General features: G+C 44.2%; 3 protein-coding genes across 6 annotated transcripts in view; 2 read left to right on the top strand and 1 right to left on the bottom strand.

The window, feature by feature from the left end:
• The window catches only part of LOC119179747 (small ribosomal subunit protein uS2), a 31,037-nt gene extending 16,424 nt beyond the window's left edge, over nucleotides 1-14,613 (bottom strand). The window contains exon 1 of one of the 2 annotated variants that reach the window (XM_075868933.1): nucleotides 14,502-14,613. The gene's annotated coding sequence lies outside the window, so the exon portion shown is untranslated. Of the gene's footprint in view, nucleotides 1-932; nucleotides 1,091-14,501 lie in introns of those variants that run through there. The other variant, XM_037430872.2, reaches the window with a different exon arrangement.
• LOC119179892 (18S rRNA aminocarboxypropyltransferase) lies at nucleotides 2,207-7,504 on the top strand. Of its 2 annotated transcripts, none has more exons than XM_037431007.2 (6): nucleotides 2,207-2,562; nucleotides 3,075-3,264; nucleotides 3,811-4,004; nucleotides 5,684-5,854; nucleotides 6,220-6,262; nucleotides 7,371-7,504. In XM_037431007.2, exons 1-6 carry the CDS (start codon nucleotides 2,439-2,441, stop codon nucleotides 7,483-7,485), a joined length of 837 nt encoding a protein of 278 aa, XP_037286904.2. In that variant the 5' UTR covers nucleotides 2,207-2,438; the 3' UTR covers nucleotides 7,486-7,504. The 2 variants fall into 2 exon arrangements, with proteins under 2 accessions (XP_037286904.2, XP_037286905.2); XM_037431008.2 differs by having other exon boundaries at nucleotides 2,488-2,627.
• On the top strand, nucleotides 13,751-23,248 carry LOC119179896 (large ribosomal subunit protein mL62). 2 transcript variants are annotated; one of them, XM_075868934.1, is made up of 7 exons: nucleotides 14,132-14,264; nucleotides 14,564-14,765; nucleotides 15,790-15,835; nucleotides 16,758-16,817; nucleotides 17,877-17,959; nucleotides 18,981-19,153; nucleotides 20,454-23,248. In XM_075868934.1, the coding sequence occupies exons 1-7, from the start codon at nucleotides 14,143-14,145 to the stop codon at nucleotides 20,539-20,541; spliced, it is 774 nt and encodes a 257-aa protein (XP_075725049.1). In that variant the 5' UTR covers nucleotides 14,132-14,142; the 3' UTR covers nucleotides 20,542-23,248. The 2 variants fall into 2 exon arrangements, with proteins under 2 accessions (XP_037286908.2, XP_075725049.1); XM_037431011.2 differs by lacking the exon at nucleotides 14,564-14,765 and having other exon boundaries at nucleotides 13,751-14,264.

Here is a 23,248-nt window from a genome sequence, read left to right on the forward strand (position 1 = left end):
TGAGACGTATGGGCATGCTGACGCACAAAGGGCAAATCAACTGCCAGGTACAAAAATGGTCGATGTAAATAAACGAATAATCAACGTCACTTTCAATGATACAATAATAAGCCATACATGAGAGCAAGATACCAAACTATTACACGAACATAATATAGTCGACCACGCACCACATTCCAAAGATCGCCCGCACGTAGAAAATACCCAGCGACAGATTCAGTACATTTTGTGCCCACTGACGAAAGTATTCGGCTATGAAAGGCTTCGAGACAACACTCGACACCAACGCGAGACGCTACGAAGACATATTCCCTACTTTCGCTTTTATAAACGTAGTTTCGGAAGTTCGCGAACAGAAAAACAGGCTGGCCTGTTAACTGTGTCATCACAACCTTTGCCTGATGACTAAATAGCAGCGAGCCAAGAGAACCCGACACTAGCGCGAAACACCGCAGAAAAACACTGTACGTGCGTCCGACCGTGGTGAAACCACTGCGACGCACTCGATTTCGAGGCGACACGCTCGCCTGCAATCGAAACGCTAGGGCCAGCCGAAAAAGGAACAAACTGCCGCTAAAGACGCTCGAAGGCCCTGATTGAGACCATTCGGGTGACCGCATGCACAAGAAGTCGATACAAGGGCGTTCTTAATTTGCAGTGAGCGACATTAGACGACCGCGCATGTCGGATTCTTGCGGTTTCATAAGGAATGGGGGATAATATTTTCAACGATCACCCTCACACTACAACCTAAATTACCGTTTAGAAAGAGCACCTCGAAAAGGTGAAACGCGAGCAGGAAAAGCGAGCGCGTTAATGCGTAATTCCATCTAATGCGTCTCATTCGTGAGACGCCGCCGGCAGAGTGTCATATAGCAATGGTCACAGCGAAGCTCTCTACCGCGAGATTCAGCGCGCCAGCGCTTACTTACTGGACACGGGCAGTTCTGAAGAAGGGTCAGTCGAGGTGTCCGGTCAAGTAGTACTAATAAATTTACTAATTTCTTCTCGGGACTGTTTACGAAACACGCTTTGGCTCCCGACGCGGTCACGTTGGTAAATGTACGAATGAATGGATAGATTGATGTGGCTGTACCAGAGAAGACCTACCAGTTATGTGCCCTTTAGATCGAGCGGCGGCTAACGCCACCTAGTCGTAATACTTAGTGAACCGAAACTAGATTTATCTTTTTTTTTTTTCCTTTAACTGACGAAGTTGAGGACTAGAACTTTGTAGTGAAGGGTTTAATTTTCACCCGTGCCTTGACTTTAGCCACCAATCAAATAACCTCCTTCTAGATGATTCTACCCGCTTAAAGTCTATTTTGCCCTCCCTGTCCCTAAACCCCAGTGCTTTGAAAAACTCTCCGGCGACCTGTGGAGTGAATTAATCCTAGCATCCTAGCCACGCGATGACACGACCGCGGCTTTTATTCGCGTTGCACTTTCAGCACAGAGTTCATCAGAGCTCTTGGTACCTACTCATTCTGTATTGAGTTTTGAAATGTAGCCTCATACGATGTGCCATCAATTAGCACTTATCCCGCGCGCACAGTGAAGTATTCAATAAAAAATTTTGAGCAAAATGTGCGTACGTGTCACCAAGGCCCAATCGCGGTAAACCGTTTATGCGAATCAACATGCCACGATTGCATTTCGAGCAAAATGACATGTTGGGATATTACACAGAATGAGAAGTAGCGTACATATAAATGTCACCTCACTGGTACCCAATGAAAAGATGCGGTAGAGATGCTAAGCTGTTGTCCTACGTACGAGCCACTGAATGTATTTATTCCTGCTGTACATGCAACCTTGAGGTTTTTTGAAATTTGTGCACACATAAGAAAGCGCTGTGCGCGCCACATTACGCAATTAATTGCAGTACCATTGAACAACTATAACAGTATGTCATAGTTAGAATGCGGACATTTGAAGAAAAGGAGACATCGCTGAAGCGTTGTCCTCGAAGTCAGCGTTGCGTCCCTTTCTTCTATTGTCCATATTTTAGGTCCACTGCGCTTTCAGCCATTTAATGATGAACATACACCAATTAGCTCAATTAACTGGTGATTCTCAATTCTATTGCATATTTAAATTTGCCGCTGCTATGACCGTTGTATTATTTGATGATGACGATGACATTGATAATTTAAACGTATTTTCTTGCTGTTTAAGGGTTAGCGTTAGTTCATCAACTGAAAAAACGTCCATGATTTATAATCACAACAACAAATTGTGTGCGAATATTTTACTCTTTTATAAAGTGGGGCTGCTGTCGATGCGTCTAGTGAGCTTTCCTGAGGCACACAACACATGTTCCGATTTCCCAGCGGTCTGCTGAAGCATATCATCGGTGAAACACTCGGAGTTTGCGTTTTGCCAGTGTTTCACAAGAACAGAGCGGGCGATCGCGATACCGGCGAAGACGGGCCGTCATGAAGAAGCGCTTTCACGGCAAAAGCAGGGGCGCCAGGCATTCGGCGGGCCGTGCGAACAAGCAAGAGAGGCTAACCGGCGATGACACTTCGGATCCGAGACCCGAAAGCAGGGACTCCGACGGTGAGACAGTAGGCTCGCGTGGTTGTACGAATCCCGAGAGTGGTTCCGGCCTCGCCTAAACTGAGGTATGAATGGTAATAAAAAAAATTAGCGCTAATTTAGTTCTTGCGTAGGACTTGGTGTAGCTCTAAAAACCTGCGTCAATGTTGTTCTCGTATCGGTCTTTGTGTTGTTCTAAATCTTGAACTTAGTGCGCGGCGCTTGCCATCGGCTCGGCAATCACGCACTTGCCGAAGTGGTGGCGCCCTCTTCAGCGCTGCGCGGGTATCAGTCGGATGTTATTAGAGCCGTTTTTTCGCGATATTACGTAAAAAAATAGCAATTGATTCTTAGTTATTTTTGTAGTTTGTATTACTTTAGACCTTGTTAGTTTAATTCGCACCGGTTGTTACCATTGCCGGCCTTGCTTTAGGCCTGTATTGACCACTGAGTGACCATGCGACGAGAGTAGATGAACAAGTTGGTCCCCTAAAGTGCTGCGCACTTATAAACTCACTGCGCATTGTTTGCAGACGAAGGCGATGAGAAAGTGCATTGGCCCTTCTCTGTGGCTATGTGGGAGTTGGGACACTGCGATCCTAAGCGGTGTACGGGACGTAAGTTGGCACGCAAGGGACTCGTGAGACTGCTGCGACTGGGACAGCGATTCCCGGGTGTTGTGCTGACGCCTTCGGCTACACGTTGCCTGTCACCGGAGGACCAGTAAGATTGAAAGTATATGCACGAGTGCATGTCAGCCCGACGGGTCAGCATTCACTGCGTGGTGGCGTTGGGGCAGCGTGCACAGTTGTAAACTGCGCTTATATGAAATACAAATTTTGCCACGCATTGGCACATTCACAGTAACTCGTTACACATATGAAAAGAAGAAAGGGTGATACTCCCTACTCAAGTAACTGTAATAACAAATTGTACGTAGCATCACTCTTGAGATAGTGAACACTTTTGTTTATTTCAAATCGAGTTGAGGAAGTTTAGACGCCACAAAGCTGTACCAAGGTGTTGTTTTAATTTGCCTCTGAATCAAGTTATACCTGGCCATCATGAACTGCTTAATCATAAGGTTTTTCAAAACTTCTCAATTAAGTTACATGATCAATATCAACATTCTGTATGATGTGACCAAAATCTTCTGAGAGCTCACTGAAAGGCCTGATACGTTGGATAGGAAAGCTGTGTGTGCTCAGAGATATTGATGTGTGTCCGTCCTTGAAAATGAGAAAAAGGAACAGGAAACTACTACTTCAGGCAGGTGGTGTCACAGCACGGCCTGGCACTTGTAGACTGCTCCTGGGCACGGCTCGATGAGGTGCCATTCAGCCAGATGCGAGGCGGCCATCCACGACTGCTGCCCCACCTTGTAGCCGCAAACCCTGTCAACTATGGCCGACCCCTGCAACTGTCATGCGTCGAGGCGTTGGCGGCCGCTTGCTACATCACAGGTGGGCATATTAAGTGAACCTTCTATAACTCCCAAATTTCAATAGCTAGCAACCCGGCATCTGCGGTTGCATATAAAAGCAGCTCTCCAATTTCTGCTTGTCACACATATTTGCATGCGTCGTGTTCCAATAATTGTTGCTCCCTCGGTTGTGGACTTGTCAGCATTCAATCATTTTTTGTATTGCAATCTGATCTTTTATCGAGGTCACCCATCCTTTCGTATTGCCATATTTCGTTGTTGCCCCGTTATGAGTGCATGATCGTCGTTGTTGCTTGTAACAACTGAAGTGTAGAACTGAAGGAAACAGTCAGGAAAAAGCATTGTGCAATGTAATTGAAAGAAACAAAACAGTGCATAGGGTTGGCACACATCAAGCTTTCCTTATTCCCATCTTTTCCGGTAAAAAATGGGTGTCTTAGTGTGTTTTTTTTTTTTCTTTAAATGGTGCTTTGCCATAGCATGATCACGCTTAGAAGAAATGTGGTGCAACAAACAGGCAATGGCTAATGAGGAGAAGCACGAAATGGCACACATACGTTTAATTTTATTTCTGTTGTAGTTGGGTGTATAGGCTGATGACCTCACATGTGCAATGAGGCAGCTTGCATTCGTTACGAAAAAGAAAATATATGATTGAGCACGAAATTTGAGAGCACCAAGTTACTTTGATTTCATTAAGCGCTGAATAACATGATGTGCCCGAAGTATAAACGTAAAATCCACAGCTAAAGCATGCCTCAAGATAGTGTCACAGTTTTGTCATGCAAAGCATTAGAACTAAATTTTATGAGAAGATATGATTTTTGTAGGCACGTACTGTGCAAGTCTTTTTCTGATCGCCAAACAAAAAAATTGATGTAACCTAATGCGTGCATCGCCTTTAGAGGCAATGGAATTCACTGCTATCATTTCTCTGTCTGGCTAATACAGTGTGTATTGAGCCACAAGTACCGGCATGAAATGAGTGAAAATAGCTTCATAGTAAACCTTCCAGATGATATCTTCACCATTTCCTGCTCATCAACATTTTCTGTCTGCTTATCGTTAACAACGGAAATCCATGGTAATAAAAAGAACTTTTGGCTGCTAATCACCCCTCGCGTAATTTTAATTTTCACCCGGAATTCCTGCAAGATAGCTATTGCAAAAGTGGGATTATACAGTGTCAAAGGGGCCAGAACAGACAGAATATATGAGAGAAGTAACAAGAAAAAGCATTTACAATGAAGCAGTATTAAGCTTTTGTTATACATGATTTTCAACAAGAGTAGTCACAAGGTCGTCGAGTGGAGGGAACGACAAAAAGATTTTGACATGTTGGATATGTGGCGCAGGGAATAAAGGGTTGTGTTTTGAATGTAGTTGCCAATTTTCAAGCGTATCGTTTAGTCTGACAAACGAAAAGAGACTCTTTTAGTGTTCCTCAATGTCTTGTCCTTACTCTTTTAATATGCAAAGTGACGAAGTGAGCACACACGTATGCACATTTTTACACATAACAATTATGTTACAAATTAGTGCATTGCTTGTCTTGCGTTTGTTTTTGTTTACCCAGTGTTACCCGCTATGAAGATAATAAACAACGGCCCGCATTTCCACACAGTTGAAATTAGGGCTCGCCACTATTCTACCCTTGCGGCAGCCTTACATGGAAATGCGTGTGTTGCAAATGTGCAGGCTTTGAGCAGCTAGCCCGAGAATGTCTGAGGCCCTTCAAGTGGGGACACGCTTTCCTGGAGCTTAACGAGGAGCTGCTGGATGCCTACGCAACGGCAGCCGATGGTGCGGCCGTCCTGGACATACAGCAGCGACACTTGGAGCAGGCTCGGTGGGACAGGCAGAACCGAGGCAAGTTTTTTTTTTTTTTTTCTGAGGACAATAGAAACATTTGCAGGTCTCCTTCTTCTGCATTTGCCTATGATTACTCGAAGGTGAAAGCCATCTTCTTCTGTGTCTTAGTCAACTGTATTGATTTTGAGGGAGAGGAAGGTCAAGCCTGTTTCACGCAGACCAGGAAGAGATCATGGCGGCACCCAGGGAGCCGTCTGTGAAAAGGCCTATATGTACCGAGCAGTTTTTCCCTATGAGTTCTCTGGGGAGAGCATTGAATGCCCGTGATGTGCTGGAACATTACACGTTCATGTATTTTGCAACAGATTGAGTACTTGCGCTACGAATGACCAATTTGTGCTGGCTGCCCTCTCCTTGCGCAGGTGACATGGAGCTACCGCCAACCGACAGCAGCAGCACCGACAGGTAAAAAACTAAAAGCTTGCATTTTGTCATACACGCAAACCCAATGCAATCAAGAGCAAAATTTGCCTTCTTATAGCAGTCAGGAGGATCATTGCTGATGCCTGTAATCTTGTCTGAAACTTCTAGAGCCCTGGTCGAAATTGTTAAAGCCCTCCGTTATGCCGTGTTTCACAATCACAATCTAAAACTCGAGATGTTACATCACTGTTACTTGTAGCGAACAGATTCGTAGCAACATGACGCAGTTATGTTGACAAACCACTTGCGATATGGCAAAACGGTTGCGGTACATAATGTTTTCCTGTCTTGGGGGGGGGGGGGGTTCATTCTACATGCACTGTACGTGCTGTGTAGATATAATCACTGTCATCTGAGGTTTAGCATATCAGTATTGAAGAAGTGTAGGAATGCTTACGAAATGAAAAAGCGCAGCATATCCACCAAGTGAATGATGATCAGTGGGCGAAGCTCCGGGTGATCATTCAGGCAATCATGAATCCCCATGCATTGCCCACTCGGACATCTATATGAGAGACACTACATGTGTACAGTATATACAGTGTTTTTTATGGGTCAACTCCGCGAGGGCCTTTCGTGGGTTAGAGCACTGTTACGATCATTTTTCTCCGTGTCAGAAAGAAAACGTGTGGTCTGAAACGTGCCTGTTCTTCATCGTCATCAGTGTCATCGTCATGGCGTGTCACGGCAGACGATGAGCGCGTGCTTTACACTAAGGAGCTTCGCCCCTAAAAAAGTTATAATTCACCTGTTAGTGGCTAGATTCCGCAAAGAAAATATGTTTGGATTTTTCTGTTTCTCGTTTCATAGAAAAATTCATCTCCAGGCCAGGATTTGAACCCGGAACAAACTATTTAGTCTTGGACTTTAGTCCAGAGTTTGAACGCTTGATCAGGATCAATTCTTTTACTTGTGAGGTTTTGTTCCAATCAATTCGTACTGACTTCCTGCGTAGCATCCTTTTCCTTCATCCACACCGTTTCTTCCATTCATCCGACGTCTAGTTTACTAACACTGTAAATGCAAAATGTGTTTCGGGACATTTCACATTCACGCATGAGTTAAGAGCTTGCTGTTTGTGTCCTTACAGTTCAGAAGATGATGCAGCAGAAGAATCCGCATCAAGTCACGCCGAGGAACTGAAGGCCACTGACAAAGCCCCTGAAGTTGAAACTATGCTTACAGGATTAAAAACTAGAGAGTAAACACATGTTGTACAGAAAACTTGTGCTTGTTTTGCTAATCTATGGGATACCAGGTATTGTTTGCCGAAGTACGACATATTAAATTTCTGTCTAAGTTGGCTTCAAAATTCAATGCTACACTTGGCAACATGTTGCCAAATAAATCTCTGCTTTCGCTGGTCACAGGCATAGTCTTGCTGCAGTTAGCATCACAGTCTTTAAGATGGCTTTAAAAAAAAATTGGTCAGCTACGCACCAGTGGTGCAAAGATCAAGGAAACAGCAGAGCTGTGGTCCATCCCTTCCTCCTTTCTCGTTTCCTTACCCTCACCTCACTTTCCCACTCGTGGCTATGCTACGATAGACGAGATTAAGCCATCTTTTACCCTCCCCCTCCTCACCCTGTCTTCCCTTTGCCATCCCACGCTATACTATGCTATATAAGGCTAAGCAATGTGTTAGCTTCTCCCCTCCTCACACTCACTTCTCTTTCACACCCATTTGCTGTACTGAAATGTGTATCGCTGTGCTATGCTAGGAGCTGCTTGGCACATAGTGTGGCGCATACCCACACAGTTTTGTGGGGACAATCCCACAGTTTTACCGAGCTCCTTTTACACTCTCTCTTTACAGCTCCGCTGTTAGAAATAGATCTTAAGCGACACATGATAAGCTAAACGTAAATTTTGTACATGTGTGTATACTTGTGTATCATTCCCTGTATCTGAGCGATGCATCCCAGATACTTTCTTCCAACTTAAGGTAATAACGGTAACGTCTTCTGCAGCCACATATGGTAATGTGGTTGTGACCATGAAAAAGGCTGTAACACGCATGCGAAATAGGAAACTTGTTATTTGGGTGAACTTGTGTCCGGGAAATGGAACTTTAAGAGGAAAAAAAAACAAGTGATAATCGCTTGCACTGTCAGCGACGAGAACAGTCCTCAGCCGCCGAGTATTCTAGTCATCGGTGGAACGCGTTGTCTTTAATACATTAGTCATATGGAAAATTTATGTGCGTAAAAGGGGGGGGGGTGCAAAGCCAACCCCATACATCGACATTAAAGGGAGGGGGAAGGAGAGCCGTACACACGCTTATGATCTGGAACCTCCCAGCATTATCAATGGTGCTGGCGTAAGGTTTTGAATAAACTAGACTATTTGCGTGCTGCGTGTCATCTGAACAGAATTATCTCAATCGCAAAGCTTCTCAAATATTGCGGCGCGGTCCGCGTCGAGCATTGCTGAATAGGTGAAACCCGAATGCATCAAGACAAAAGCCTCAGCCTTACATGCCGAAAGTGGTGCGAAAGAACTAGCGTCAACTAGCGAAAGAAATAGCGTCAGTTTAGCTGGTAGGTGTTCTGTGGGGCCATCTTAAAGTCCAGCGCTAGATGGATGGACGGATAGATGTATCCGGCTGTGCCCTTTAGATCGGGCGGTGGATCACGCCACCTAGCCATAAAGTTAAGTACTATCACTGTGTGTTTAAGGATTGAATTTCACTCGCGCCTCGATTGTAGCCACCAATCAGTTAGCCTCCTTCTAGTTATTTCTACCCGTTTAAAGTCTATTTTGCCTTCACTGTCCCTAAACGCCAATGCTTTGAAAAATTCAGCGCCATTATCTTCGTCTATAGGATGGAGCCCTTTACAGAACATTATCAAAAGTTCAGCCGTTTTTTCCTCCTCCTCTCCACACGCACTACATGCCATGCCTGTGCCTTCGTATTTTGTTTGGTACGTCTTCGTCTGCAATACTCCCATTGTAGCCTCGAAGAGCTGGGAACTACCCCGAGAATTATCGTAGATATTTTCCCTTGCAGTTTCCTGCTTAAAATTTTGTTAGGTCTCCAGTGATGGTTTCGTAAGCATTCCCATATTCCAAATGCCATTCTCTGTTTCCTGCACCGTCTTCTTACCCGATGTTTCCTTTTGACTTGGTATTCTGCTGTTGTATAAATACTTGCTTGACAATTTTCGAGTTCGTTTCCTCCATTTAGTATCGACATTCTTCATGTACAAGTAACTGAAAACTTTCCTAGCCCAACACTCCTCTCCCATTTTTCTCAATCGCTCCTCAAATTCTATCTTGCTGCTAGCTTCCCTGCACTCAAACGATGTCCATCCCATGTCTCCCTGTACCCCCTGATTTGGGGTATTCCCGTGTGCTCCCAAAGCAAGTCTACCTATGCATGCCACGTTGCTTAATTTCCAACTTGCTTGAACTTCTGATTTCATACACAAGACCGCATTGCCGAACGTCAAACTTGGAACCATGACACCTTTACAAATCCCTCTCACAATGTCATACCTATTGTAGTTCCACAGTGCCCTATTTTTTATTACAGCTGCATTCCCGGTGCCCTTAGTCATTACGTATCTTTTGTGCTCCCTTGGATACTCAGCCCCATTGCTTATTCATACACCCAAGTTTTTGTATTTATCCACTATTTTTAGCGTGACTTCTTGTATCTTATGCTCACTGCCTTTGTTATCATTAAAAATCATGATTGCCGATTTTTCCCTGCTGAACTTCAAGTTTAACCTATTTCCCTCATTGCCACAGATGTATATCAATCCCTGCAGATCTTCCTTGTTGTTGACTATTAATACTATGTCATCTGCATACATCAATGCTGGTAATGACTGTTCAATGTGTTTTCCTTGCTTGGCAAAAGAGAGGCTGAATCCGAGTCGACTCCCCTGTATTTTGCTTCTAGTCCCTGGAGATACAGCATAAATAACAAAGGTGATAAAGAACATCCCTGTCGAAGCCTGCATTGTATCTCTATAGGTTCAGATACCTGTTCTTCCCATTTGATAACTACCTAGATATCGTTTAGAAGATTAGCCATTCCATCTTCCACATCTAGTGTGTCCAGTATTCCTCACAAGTCCTTTTGAATCACACTATCGTAAGCTCCCTTGATATCTAGAAATGCCAGCCACAGGGGCCTGTGTTCTTTTTCCGCTATTTCGATACACTTCATTAATGAAAACAGATTGTCCTCCAATCTCTTTCGTTTACGGAACCCATCTTGTAGTTCTCCCAGACCCACGTCTGTAGTCTTTACTATCTGCATCACAAGCCTGTAAACTACTGATGTCACAGTTATAGGACAGAAGTTGTTTGTATCGGCTTTGTCCCCCTTTCCTTTATAGATCATGCTCATCCTGCTTAGTTTGCACCCATTGGGAGCTTCACTATTCATTATAGCTTTGCTCGGTGTCTCTCTTAATGTTCGCTTAGAGTATGGTCTTAGTTTCTTTATTAGCATGATTGGGATGCCAACAGGGCCTGTTGATGTTGATTAGGAACTCTTTTCTCTGCCCTTTCCCACTCTCGTCCTAGTGGAGCCATGGAGCTTATTGGTCCATTCTCATCTGGTATGGTGCATGCAGCGCTTTCTTGGTGTTTAAATTTTTCTGTCATCATTGTTTTTATATATTCCATTGCCTCGTCCCCTTCTGGTCTGACCCCTTGAACTGTAGTTATAAACCTCTGTTTCATGCTTGTCTTATTACTCAGCGAATTGAGATGGTTCCAAAACTTTGCAGCTGCCTTTCTATCCTTTTTGTTTACTTCCGCCATCCACTGGGCCCCCTTTTTTTTAATCTTATCACTGAACAAATCGGACGCTTCCCTTCTGCAGCTCAAAAAGTTATCCCATTTTCTTTTGACATCATCTTCCGGTTCACCCCTCTGTTTTGCATACCTGTGTTCTCTGGAGGTTTCCAGACGTCTTACTATGGCTCCCTTAACTTCTTCATGCCACCAGCTTTTGGGTTTGTGTCTGCTTTTCCTGGTTGATTTGACTCGTACCTTAGCAAGCTCTAACTCAAACAATCGAGTTAGATTTGTGTATCCTCTGTGATTATTTTCTCAAACTCTTTAGTTGCTGTTTGTATTTGCCTTTCTAAATAAATATTACCGTGTGGTTACTCGTAATGCCACCTTTCCGATTTCATTTCCCTTCCAAACTCAGCTTGATACGTTTGTGATCACTACCCAAGCTTCTGGACCCATATTCATCTATGTTCATCACCCTTAGCCGATCATACATCCTATGTGACATTATTGCGTAATCTATCGTCGACTGCTGCCTTCGCACCTCCCATGTTATCTACCCCTCGCATTTCTTGGTGCTGTTGCAAATGATTAAATCATGTCTTTCACACATATCCATTAGCATTCTGCCTGTTGGCTCAGTATATCCATTCATATCTTCTATGTGTGCATTCATATCTTCTAATATAATTACTTTGCACTCTTCGCCTATTTCGTCAATGTGATTTCCTATGAACTGCACCATTCGCTGATTTTCCTCTCTGGCTTTTGTCCCTGTGCACAAGTATACAAAACCCAGGAGCGTCGTTTGCCCTGCCACTTTCCTTTTAGCCATAAATGTTCCTTGCACTCCTGCTTGACCCTTTGCCTGTCTGTACTTATTTGAATGAATGCCCAAATACCACCCCCCTTTCTGCTACCTTCTGTTCTATTACAATATTCCCACGCGTAGTCCGGATTGTTAGGAGGTTGTTCCATGTCCCTAAGATGTGTTTCTACAAAACCATATACCATCGGCCTCTCCTCTCTTAGCTCTTCTTCTATCTCTTCCCACTTCAGCCTATTCCTGCCACCCTGCATGTTAATATACCCTACGTCTGATTTGGCTCGGCCCTCGTGGCTACGTCGATTTCTGCCCCGAACTCTACGTGTCTTGGATATTGGTGCCACTTGGGAATCGTATCAGTCTATACCACTTGTCAAAGAGTCCTCCTGGTTGTTTTCCTCGTTACTAGCTATCCTGCACCAAGAAGGGCCCGCGTGCCCCCCAAAAAAGCTACTGCGCGTCCTGCAAGCCCCCAAACCACCTCATGACCTAGCCTCTTATCGAAGTGAATTCTGTCTCATTGAAAACCGCCCAACCTATGCACCTCTCTGTTTATTTCCACCACCTCAAAGCCTTTCTCTCGACTCATCCGCCATATCTCTTGGTTTGTGTTGACAGCCGCTCTTTGCAGGTTGCTGTCACGCACCGGTACCTCCGGTATTGTGCATATCACAACGTGTAGCTGAGGAGAAATGGCGCGCATGTAATCAACCCCTTTCGCCAATGTGGTCACTAGTCCTGTCGTATCTTCATTTAAGACATTGTTTAAGCCGCCTGCAATTATCACGACGTTTCGTCCATCAGCTGTAGTTTTGAGTTTTGCGCTCGCTTGCCTCATGACTGCTTGCAGCTTGCGTCTTGGGAACGTCCCTACTGCAACCCTCTTGTCACCTTTTACCCTCTCTTTGATTGCTTCTGCGCATCGATTTAAATTCGAGTTCCCGGAGATTATCACGTGCTGTGACTTTTCTGCTGGAGCGTCCTGCACCTGGGGGTTACCTGCACCTGTGACGCCGGCTACTTTGTCCCCTTCCAGCCCCACCACTACTTCGCCGAAGCTGGGTCTTGCGACCACTGAGCCGGCTGAACCTGTTTTTTCCAAACTTGCTAGCTCTTTCTTCTTTGCCGTTCCGGTTGCTGGTGCCCTACCGTTCTCTCCGGCGGCCGCTCCTTTGTTCACCTTCGCTCGTGCCTCCTCGGCGGACTTGAGCCTTTCTCCCATAGCCCTCATTTTCTCTTGCCCTGTCGCCAACGCAGTCTCCAGCTCAGTGATTCTCATCAGCAGTTCACTCTGGGCAACCATCATTTTCTCCATTTTTTTCCTCGACCTCACATTGCCTACACTTGGCGTCAGCCTCCTTTCCATTTGCGTCGGCACTTGGGTTAATTTTCAAACCCACCCCGCATCCTGAACATTTTACAGCCTTTTTAATTATGTCTTTTTGGCACCAATTGTCCTTATGAATTGTCCCACTCGATAATTACAAAACACAGCGTACGACGAACCCTGCCCTACGAAAAAAAAAGAAAGTCTGAGCTCTACTACAAAAATTTGCGTGTTCGGTGAACGTGCACCTCCTCCACGGGGTGGTAAGAGAAAAAATTCACAAACACACACGCACACACACAAGCTAGTAAATACCCAGTGACTGACCCCCGAAAAACCATACAATGTAATAAGTGCTACAACGGTTTAAACTGCTGCCTTAATGATTATAAAAGCAAGCTGAAAACATTCAAAACCACTTATCTGCGCAGTCGATCGGGAGCGCTCAAAAAAACACGTCCATCTACTGTGCCAGTCCGAACCGAACTTTTCGCGCGCTTTTCGTTAAGGGCGCTCCCTTGCGGCCGTCCACGTAAGCTGCCGCAAGCAGCCATTCGCGAGGCCGCGTAGGTGACACTATTGTGTGTTTGTCGTCAGCCGTAGCAAAGCCAGCAATGCGATCACCTGTAAACACGCGTGTGTGCATGGTCGCGGTGCAATTTTGTCCGCGTTACGTACCTCTTTCTTGCCACTGATGACAGCTGTCGCGATTTAAAAAAAAAACGTGATTACTTGACGGCGTGGACTAGATTATTCGTTTTTTGACACATCAGCGACGGAAAGCTCTGAGAAGGTGGTATCGGAGATACCGGATTGGTGTTTAGTGCGGTGTCGTCATTGTAGAGTAGCTTGCGATTTCACCTCTCCGACAATGTATCTAGTGCCCTGAAGAAACGCTGCGTTGTTTGAAGTGGCATCGCGTACGAGCGATGCGTGCGATGTTGTTGTGCTTCGATGTGGCTCGTCGATTGGTTTCGGGTCATGGTAGTGCAATCGGCGGTGCTTTGCAATGTCCCGCGCGATGTCTATCCAGTGACTGGCGTACGGACAAAACGACGACACCGAATGACCGACAGGTAAATAAATCCAGGCACGGATCATTTCTGTATTAAATGCTTTGCTGGGCGAGTGGGTTTATGCTCACCAACAAAAATCCAATGCTTAATGTAGCGCTGATTCGGCGTTAATTCTGTAGTTAACCTTACGCAAATGTAGCTTCGGTGTAATATACTAAGGCAAGGTTCTGCTCGGCGTCTCATTCCTCTGCTAATGGTTTTGTTTAAGCCCTGAACTGCACATAATGTTGCACTTACCGTAACTTGAGGAATTGCGCAGCGCGGGCAACCAGGGGCAACTCAGTGATTTCTTTGCCCAGGCAAAGGAGGCAAAGGAGCGCTTGCCCAGGCGGTGGCGCCTCCTATTGCGCGGAGCACGTGTGTGCGCTCGTACCTACGAAGCGCACATTTCATCTTGTGGCGCTGCGAGCGCCTGCCCTATGCCAAAAGGGGATAGGAACACCATCTCATATACTTACATTCTTACATCGATGTTTGCAGAAGCGTTTTTCACGATTTCAGGTAAGTTACTGGGATTAATGGTTGATAATTAGTGTAATTCATGGGCCGTGTATATTGTGCCGGCAGCCAATCAGGCAAATATGCCGGCATTGTGCTCTTCCCAGATAGTGTGCTGGCAGCAGTTTCTAAAGCTATGTTCAGGAAGTTCTTCAGTCTACTCTCGCTGTTTTGCTAATGTCCGTGCCTGTGGCATGTCGTGGGTTTGCCTGTGTCACTCGTGGGCCAGTAACCCACGACGTGCCACTTGACGGTTTCAAGTATTTTTCTTGCATTCGTGGCGTCATCGAGTCACTGGGGCATAAATAACCTACTATGTACCGCTTCACGGTTCTTACTATTTTGCCAGCTTCCACGTTACAATCATCATACAAAGCGTTGCCATCATACCAAGTGTAAGCCAATCGTGCCAAGAATCCAAATGGGCAAATTTGTCTGAGAGCATGTATTTTATTTTCAAGATCGTGCGCACTGCCACTTGTGATATCAGTGCACAATCAACATCATGCATGCCACATCACTCTTATGCTCCTGTCCTATACTACTGACAGTCAGGTGCTGAAGTGACACGGGCCAGTGTGCCTGCCGCTGACACCTAACTGCATTAACTGAATGATTGGATGAGAATGCTAGCACAGCAACTCCAAACAGCAACACGCCGGTTATCGGCCCTATATCCTCTGCACAGTTTATATCAAATTAGACGTTAGTTATCCTTTTTCTACACTGGTATTGAGCATTGTCAGCCATTTGTTAGGCCTGTATTGACCACTGCATGACCATCCAACAGACGGTAGACGAATGACCAGCCGATCCTCTAAAGTGCTACGCACTTGAATAAGCAGGGTGCAAAAATGACAGGACCTACTGTACTTTCAGTAGCCTGAGAACAACACATGAAAGCAGGAGGCAGCACTCATCCTACTTTCTTGTATTTCTATGTACCGTATTTTTGTTGCTTTGCTTTCGCTTTACGCTAATGGAACACCAACACAAACTGTTGTATGTGCTGCTTTTACCTCGACAGGTGAGCAACGATGACAGCGGAACGTTCAAAGGGCACATACCTGAGGGTAAGAGACGCAACAAGTGATAACTAATAGTAATAATGATAAAGCATTCAAGCCATTGGAAGTGCCTCACAGCTGGTGTAATCTAGAAAAATCATATTATGCTTGCAGTCACTTCAGGTGAACAGAAAGGCACCTTTATATAGTTTCATAGATCATTTGAGCAAGTTCTTTAGTAGTGATGTCGGTTAGTCATACCATAACATTGCTTGTGAATTTATCCAGAAAGATGTTGGTATGTATACATACGTTTGGGTAACTTCGCATTTCGCAAAGTTCTGGTAATTCTTGTCTTCTATAAGAGATGTCTCTTATTAGCTGCGTACATTGTATGAATTTTCTCATCAACCCATTTTTTATGGTAGGCACACTGGTGTCCCATACCCATTTGTCTCTTGTATCAGTGTCTCTTATAAAGTGGTTCAACTGTACAAGTCTAACTGTCATAAGCTCTAGTCAACCTTGTAGGCAGAATTCGTATACTTAGCCCTTAAGCATATTTTTGCCTCGGCAGCTTGCTGAGAATGCCCTCATCGGAGTTTGACTCAGCCTAGCTTCTTATGGGCATGGCGCAAAATCAGACCCTTCTGAATTGTCTGAAACGTGAACTCACAATAGTAAAACTTTGGAAGTTCAGAAAGCTTAGGCAATTTAGGACACATCTTCTTGCTAAACAACAATTCATTGTCTGTTTTGCTTGTGCTTGTTTACTTAAAAGCTGTTACCTCGCTACTTTTGTGTCAAGAATGCTGCATAACGCCAGCCACGTGTAGGCCTTCCATCTATTTGACAATGACAGCCCTGAAAAACGAGCCAAAGGATACGATAACGAGGGACTGATTAGAGTTGCAGACTTGTACTGAAATGCTAAATGTCCTAACGTTCAATCTAAGTTCCAGCTCCTCATTCCTGGCATTGCCTTTAGGTGAACTTCAGATCTCATTCAGTCGGAGCAGTGGACCGGGCGGTCAGAATGTTAACAAAGGTTAGTGTTTTGTTTGATTACAAACCGGCCTTATTAAATATAATTAATGAAATAAACATAGCTTGTAACCAAGCTTGGTTCACCTGTCATGAAATTGCACACAATTTTTGTAATAGTTCAAACCACAAAATAGCGAACCCAGATATAATTAAATATCGGTTATAGCAAAAGTAAATAAAATATAGGCTTGCAATGGATATAGTGTTATGAATAAGTGTTTATTACATATTTACAAATTTAATAAACTTAATTTTGTTTAGGTTTCAGTTTTATTAATAATATTCTTAGTGGCATGAGCACCAAGTGAGATTCTTGTTTCTCTTGCAAGCTATTCCAGTCAAGCACTTACTTTAGGTTTTCAGTGTATTTAGAAAATACGCTTGAAAAAATTAAACTGATACGTAATCAATAATTCCAGTTCATGTTATATTTTATGGCATACTTGTACTATCGCAGGACAGTTTTATGTAAGATAAAAGATAAGGGTCAGTGAATAATTATTCAAAATCAATTGAATGAATTTACTGAAAGAGCAGACAGTTTTCTTGTGAGAAGCTGGGATCTATGTGGCACCTGGTGACTCGGAGCTCAACCCGCTTTTCTTTCAACATTGCCTCCGAGACATGCTTCAGCAGTGCAACGAAACACAAAGTTAGCCCTAAGAATAAGCTGGAGAACACAAATGCCTACACTCATACCTCATTATAACGAAGCTAAATCTTTCAGGAAAATAAGTTCGTTATCTATCTGAAAATTCGTTATAAAGATATATTTCTAGCACTATGTCTACTGCAAGACTACTCTTCACTTGCTTTGTTATAACTGATACTTCGTTATATCTGGGTTCGTTATATCAAGGTTTGACTGTATGTGCCAGTACCAGACACTGAAGGTAAAGATTAGGGTCACCTCCAATTTTTCGTCTTGAAGCCTTTTGTTATAAAAATTATACATTAATAAAAAAATACAAAATGCTGATAACACCTTTGCCCTCCCATTGAGTGGTAAGTGGTACCCTTATGGTTTTGAAAGGCCACTGTGGCTTGTGGGCTTGTGCAGTGAACAGCAAGGTCGAGATTCGCTTCCATCTTGAGACGGCCAGCTGGATTCCTGCAGTCGGCCGGGAACGTCTGAAGACCCAGGTAAAGTGTTTGCACACGTACTAGTGGTGTTTGTCCTTTTCTACTGCGAAGGACTCTATGGGGAGTGAGCTGTTTCTGAAACACCAGTTTAACTGAACACCGTTGTTAACACACTCTGTCGGGAGTCAACTGGTATTTTAGGAGAAGTCTAATCCTCATCAAGGGCGAATAAGAATACTATCTTGGGAGGGGGAAATGTGGGAAAGAAAACTTCTAGAGAAGAAAAAAAATACTGGTGGTGGGATGTACAGTACAGTCCACTGTTACAGGAAACACTCGAATGAAAACCACCAATATTGCTCACCTTCTAAAGGCAAGTGGATAAAGAAACAATCTTCATGCACGTCACTAATCTGTCAAAAGGGGTCAGAGCACTCAACCACTAGTAGTCTTATGCATATCAAAGCTACTATGCTTCTGTAAGGTAGAGAAATATAAATGTGCTGAGCCTGTAAGTGCTCCCTTTAACAGTGGATTCATCTGTACACCAGGGTAATATTAAGGTATTATCAGCACAAAATGTAAGCTAGAAGGCTTGGAAAGAAACCTTCTGCAAGAATATGTTAGAGATATTGAATAGGGACTTACCGGCTTTTTGAGGCAGCAATGTAGCACCAATTAGTGTTGACCAAATTTTGCCCAATGCTTAGTTTGCTTTTGCAAGGTATGGGCTCATTGCTGGGCACCGAAGGGCCATGACAGTCGCAGCTGTGTAGACTGCCAACAGATATTAATACAAAATTGGGAATTCAAAGCCTGTGCCGCAGCTTGTAATCCCCATTTCGTCTTGACGGTGTGACATTTAGCTGCACGGCTTGCATCGCACGGTAGTATTTTGGTCGCAGAATTTTCTTTCTGTAGTCATTCTGGATGTTTTACCAGGAATGTTTTGCAGTGTTTGTTGCTGCGTGAGTTTGTGGTCTTCATGAAACCATGCATTTGCCGGTATGATTAAGTTATACAGCTGGCACTCGGTCATGTGACACTCCATGCCACCACCACGCCGTGCTTGCCATTCCAGTGGGGCCACCTTGTGAACCGTCGCGGCCAACTTGTGCTCGAGTGCGACGAGCAACGTAGTCAACTAGCCAACACGCGCATCTGCCTCGATCGGCTGCGATCTCTGGTGACCGAGGCCTGTCGCCCGCCACCTCCCGGTCCCGACGAGGCTACCCAGCGGTTGCACGAGAAGAGGTTGGTATTAATTCGTGCGTGTGGTGTAAAAACTTCTTAGCTAACTCATTAATTAGCTTAAAAGATTTAAAGAAGTCGATATTGAGCTGGTAGCCAACATTTGCTGACATTCAGATCATTTTAGCAAGCGTAAGCCAACAGCAGCCGTAAATAAACAGGGACAAAAGAAAGCACAGAAATTGCAGACCAGCATACATTTCTGTGTTCCCCGTCATCGTTGTTTTCCTTTCTCATCTGCATTCACTTGCGCTGTATGAAAATTGTACTCTGGTATAGTATATACAGTACTCATGGATTGAAACGCAAAAATTTAGGCCTAAGTAATGCAAATGCTTTCATTTCCAGTGTCTGCAATTTATGTCGTATTGGCATAATTTTGGCTGGAACTCTTACATCAGAGTTATTGTTAGCAGTCATATTTGCAGCGACATGACATGGTCATTGCGAGTAATCACTCACAGTAGTCATTATACTAAAAAAATTCTGCGCTTCAGTAGTACTGTGCCCACTAAGTGGATTCTTTCAAAGCACTCACACGAACCCCAAAGGGGTCAAGACTAGATTAATGAGTGCATTCTGCTAAAGTGTTGCCCACGACCAAAGTGCTGCCTCAGCATTACAAACTTTATCTATCTAGCAAACTAGGCACGATGAGAACTTTAGGAGGAAATGAAGGTCTGAGATGTTGAAAAGTTGTTGAGCGAGGAAATGTTACATAAGCCACACTAACGGCAAAACTGCATGCGTCAGCCACGTGTGTCAAAAGCGGCAGTAATTGGGAGTTTTGCAGCATGGGGCTGTATAGAATGACTTGAGACCCTTTTCTGTGGCAAATGACATGTACCACGAGCCGAATGACCCGTCAGGGGCGAAGAGGGCGATGTCTCAGAGCCATTGCAATCAGACTACAATCACTAAGAGCTGAGTTTGCAATCAAGACATTCCACAGGGCCACGAAAACATGATTTGCAAATAGAAAGTAACGCTGACTTCCTGTGTTGCTCGTGCATTCTGAAAACATGTGAGATCCTGTCGTGCAGACGTGCAGTGAGGCACTTGCCAAGATGGCCTTCACGGGAAGGCACTGACGCAGAGCACGCGCGCACGTTTTTTGCCTCTAGCATGGTTGTACCTTCAGACAGGCTCGCTTGACATAAGTATCAGCTGTAGCGACATTCCTCATTCGACGTCTTTCGATCGCATCAGCCTAGGAAGTCTTGCTCGCCCAGCCAATGCATAATCGATGGTGGTTGACAGTGTCGACTGCGACGCTGTCTCTGACGGAAGTTTCCCTGCGCAGGCGGGCTCGAGCCTCAGCCCGGAGAGTGGAGGAGAAGCGGGCCAGGTCTCAGTGGCGGCGTTTCAAGGAACCGTCTCGCATCCTCTAGGCCACTCGTTCAACGTTGCAGACGAACCACTCGAAGCGACAGTGCAGTCACGTGCAAAACTGCGCCTGTCGGGCAATTCGCTGTTACTAGTCACACTTACAAGTGTCTCAACATGAAAGTTTAACCCAGAGAAGTTTGTGTGGAAACAGTTCAACGGTACAACAGGCCTGGCGACAATTTGAAAGCTGCTGTACACAGTCAGACCTGTTGTTGGGCCAAATACAGCTGACTTTCAGGAAATGGAAATTTCTTTAATGAAAATGCTGTTTAAACAAAACAGCTCGCTCTAATAAGACTGGTTTCATGCCTGAAAGCTGCAACCCTGTTTCTCTTTAAATAAATGTAACTCTTCTTGAACAGAACATATTTTCATGGTCCCTTTAGGTTTCGTGTAATGAAAGTCTACTGTACCACACAGACCCTGCCACTGTGATGTGAGTTCATGCTGGTCGTCCAAAGGTGTTTTTTTATAAGGCTAGCATTCAATCAACGGAAACTCAAAGTACTACACCATTGGTCTTTCAGACCGTCAACTTTTTTTTACCTCTGAGCAGGCCTCTCCATGCGAGCTGTTTTAGCCGGTCATTGCACCTTGTTAGAAGGTCTCGCCAAGATCAGAAATCTGGCATGTAAACCTCATTATAGTAAAAATGTCTGCCTGGTTAGACTCAGTATTCTGAGTACCTGAATTGCTGTATCTCAAGTAACATGTGGCTGATTGTCCGATCACTACTTGTTTAACCGCTTTTCTTCTAATTTCTCTTGTATGGAAAAGATGAAATAGTGATTATTAGCATCACCTTCTTCCATATACGCTGCAATAATAGACAAGTCAAGAGATCAAGCAGACGATTTCTAATGTATCAACTTTTCACTTTGTCTGTAATGTGTTTCTTAAGACATAAACCAAAATGTTCAACACAAGAACATTATTTTTCTCAGTGGCACATGTAATATAAGTAAGACACTTTTCTTTTTTGCTATGGATGTTGATTATTGCAGTGACATAACAAATACGCCCACTCACATAACGAGTGGTCGCAACATGCACACAATAAAACACAACAATTTTCATTGCTCACAGTACATAGCGACGCAGCTGTTTTTGAAAGCAGTAAAACGGATTACTCTTGTGGGTACTAACGATGTTGAGACTCTCAGTGGCATTCAGAAAATTGGTGATCAGCTTTGCAAAGTAACAATATTGTTACAAGTGTTACGATCTTCAAAACACTTCTTGATTTCGTTCACGAAATTCGCCCACATAGTCAAATTCTCCTCACGGTTCTCGTACCACATCAACACGATTCTCTCAAAAAAAAGTGGTACGTAGTTGCGCTGGCCAGTAGTGTCCCAGTGGTTATACAGACTCACCCGCCCATAGTGCTTGAGCCATTTATCGACGTCCTCTCCAGGTTTCCCAGAAAACGGACGCGGTTCCCTGTAATGGTGTCCATAGGTGTTAGGCGCAGCTGGTTGGATTTCGCCGTCAGGGTTCATGATGACTGGTAGCGGCGGAAGTCCTGCGAGTCTGCTGCTCCGGCCAAGCTCCAGGGGTGTGTCTTCCGCCGTACTTGTCCGGTGCTCTAAGGCGTTACCCAGCACCTCCACCAATTATTTTACGGGTGAGAGATGTTTATTGTACAGGTGGGATGATAGATGGTTGCAGTAGTCAGGCCTGGCGCAGAACACATTCCCTTCTTTTCCCTCTACCCCACTTCAACGAAAGTCCCGTATCAATACATAAAACAGCCATTATTTATATAACAGTGCACCGCTATTTAGAAACATGCAATACAGTTGTAAATGTTTGTGCACCAACTGTGCATTGCAGTTGAGATGCTCATGCTGATTTCGAGAATTCTCTCGTTTCAGTGGTTACAGTTGAACCCCTTTATAAGAGAAATGCTCTGGGGAGCAATTCTTGCCTCTTATATGAGGCATCTACTATAAGCAGGGTACCACGTATGCATTTTCTTGTCAACCCCGATTTCAGTGCAGGCATCCTGGTGTCTCTCATACCCATTTGTCTGTTACATCAATATCTCATATAAAGAGGTACAACTGTATCTTGCGAGTGTTACTGGCTTGAAATGATGATTGCTGTCAGCAGATACTGATTGCATTATCAACTCATGAGTCAGTGATAACCCGTTACAAGCTCAAGCTCTTTTGTTCACTCCAGGTTATGCATTAAAAGTGTCAAGTAGTGACTGGCTCAGTACTGTACAGTAGACTTTCATTGAACGGAGCCTGAAGAGACCAGGGAAATTAGTTTCGTTTAACAGGCATTACGTTTACCGAAAAACGAACAAGAGTGTAGAATTCAGGTACGAAACTAATATCACAGGCAGTTGTTCAATTTAAGCAGCTGTTATGTTTATTAGATTTTCATGTACTGCGGGTCTACTGAAGTTTGCTGGTCTGCATGTCTCGAATAGGTAAATGGAGAAAAAGGTTGAAAAGTCACCAATTCGTCTAGTGCTTCAGTGGCATAAGTTTTTCTTTTCCTTACAGTATAGAAATGCGCCTGTCAACTATAGCAGGTTTGACATAGTCAAGTGAGATTTAGAGAAATTAAAGTGAGAAAGCATTTCTTACTGGATACGCAGTATCTATGCAGCTGTAGTGTTCAAATCTTCGCATGCTTCACCGCAAACTGTATGCTTCTTACTCAAATTACTACATTAAAACAATATGAACCACA

The sequence above is a fragment of the Rhipicephalus microplus genome, chromosome 7 (genome assembly GCF_043290135.1).
Source record: "Rhipicephalus microplus isolate Deutch F79 chromosome 7, USDA_Rmic, whole genome shotgun sequence".
NCBI lineage: Eukaryota > Metazoa > Arthropoda > Arachnida > Ixodida > Ixodidae > Rhipicephalus > Rhipicephalus microplus.

Coding starts and splice junctions, on each gene's coding strand:
- LOC119179892 (XM_037431007.2), top strand. CDS start 2,439: ATGAAGAAGCGCTTTCACGGCAAAAGCAGGGGCGCCAGGCATTCGGCG. Junction 4,005..5,683: donor GGCCGCTTGCTACATCACAG/GTGGGCATATTA, acceptor GCAAATGTGCAG/GCTTTGAGCAGCTAGCCCGA. Junction 5,855..6,219: donor GTGGGACAGGCAGAACCGAG/GCAAGTTTTTTT, acceptor CTCCTTGCGCAG/GTGACATGGAGCTACCGCCA.
- LOC119179896 (XM_075868934.1), top strand. CDS start 14,143: ATGTGGCTCGTCGATTGGTTTCGGGTCATGGTAGTGCAATCGGCGGTG. Junction 14,265..14,563: donor CGACACCGAATGACCGACAG/GTAAATAAATCC, acceptor TTCTTTGCCCAG/GCAAAGGAGGCAAAGGAGCG. Junction 15,836..16,757: donor CAAAGGGCACATACCTGAGG/GTAAGAGACGCA, acceptor CATTGCCTTTAG/GTGAACTTCAGATCTCATTC.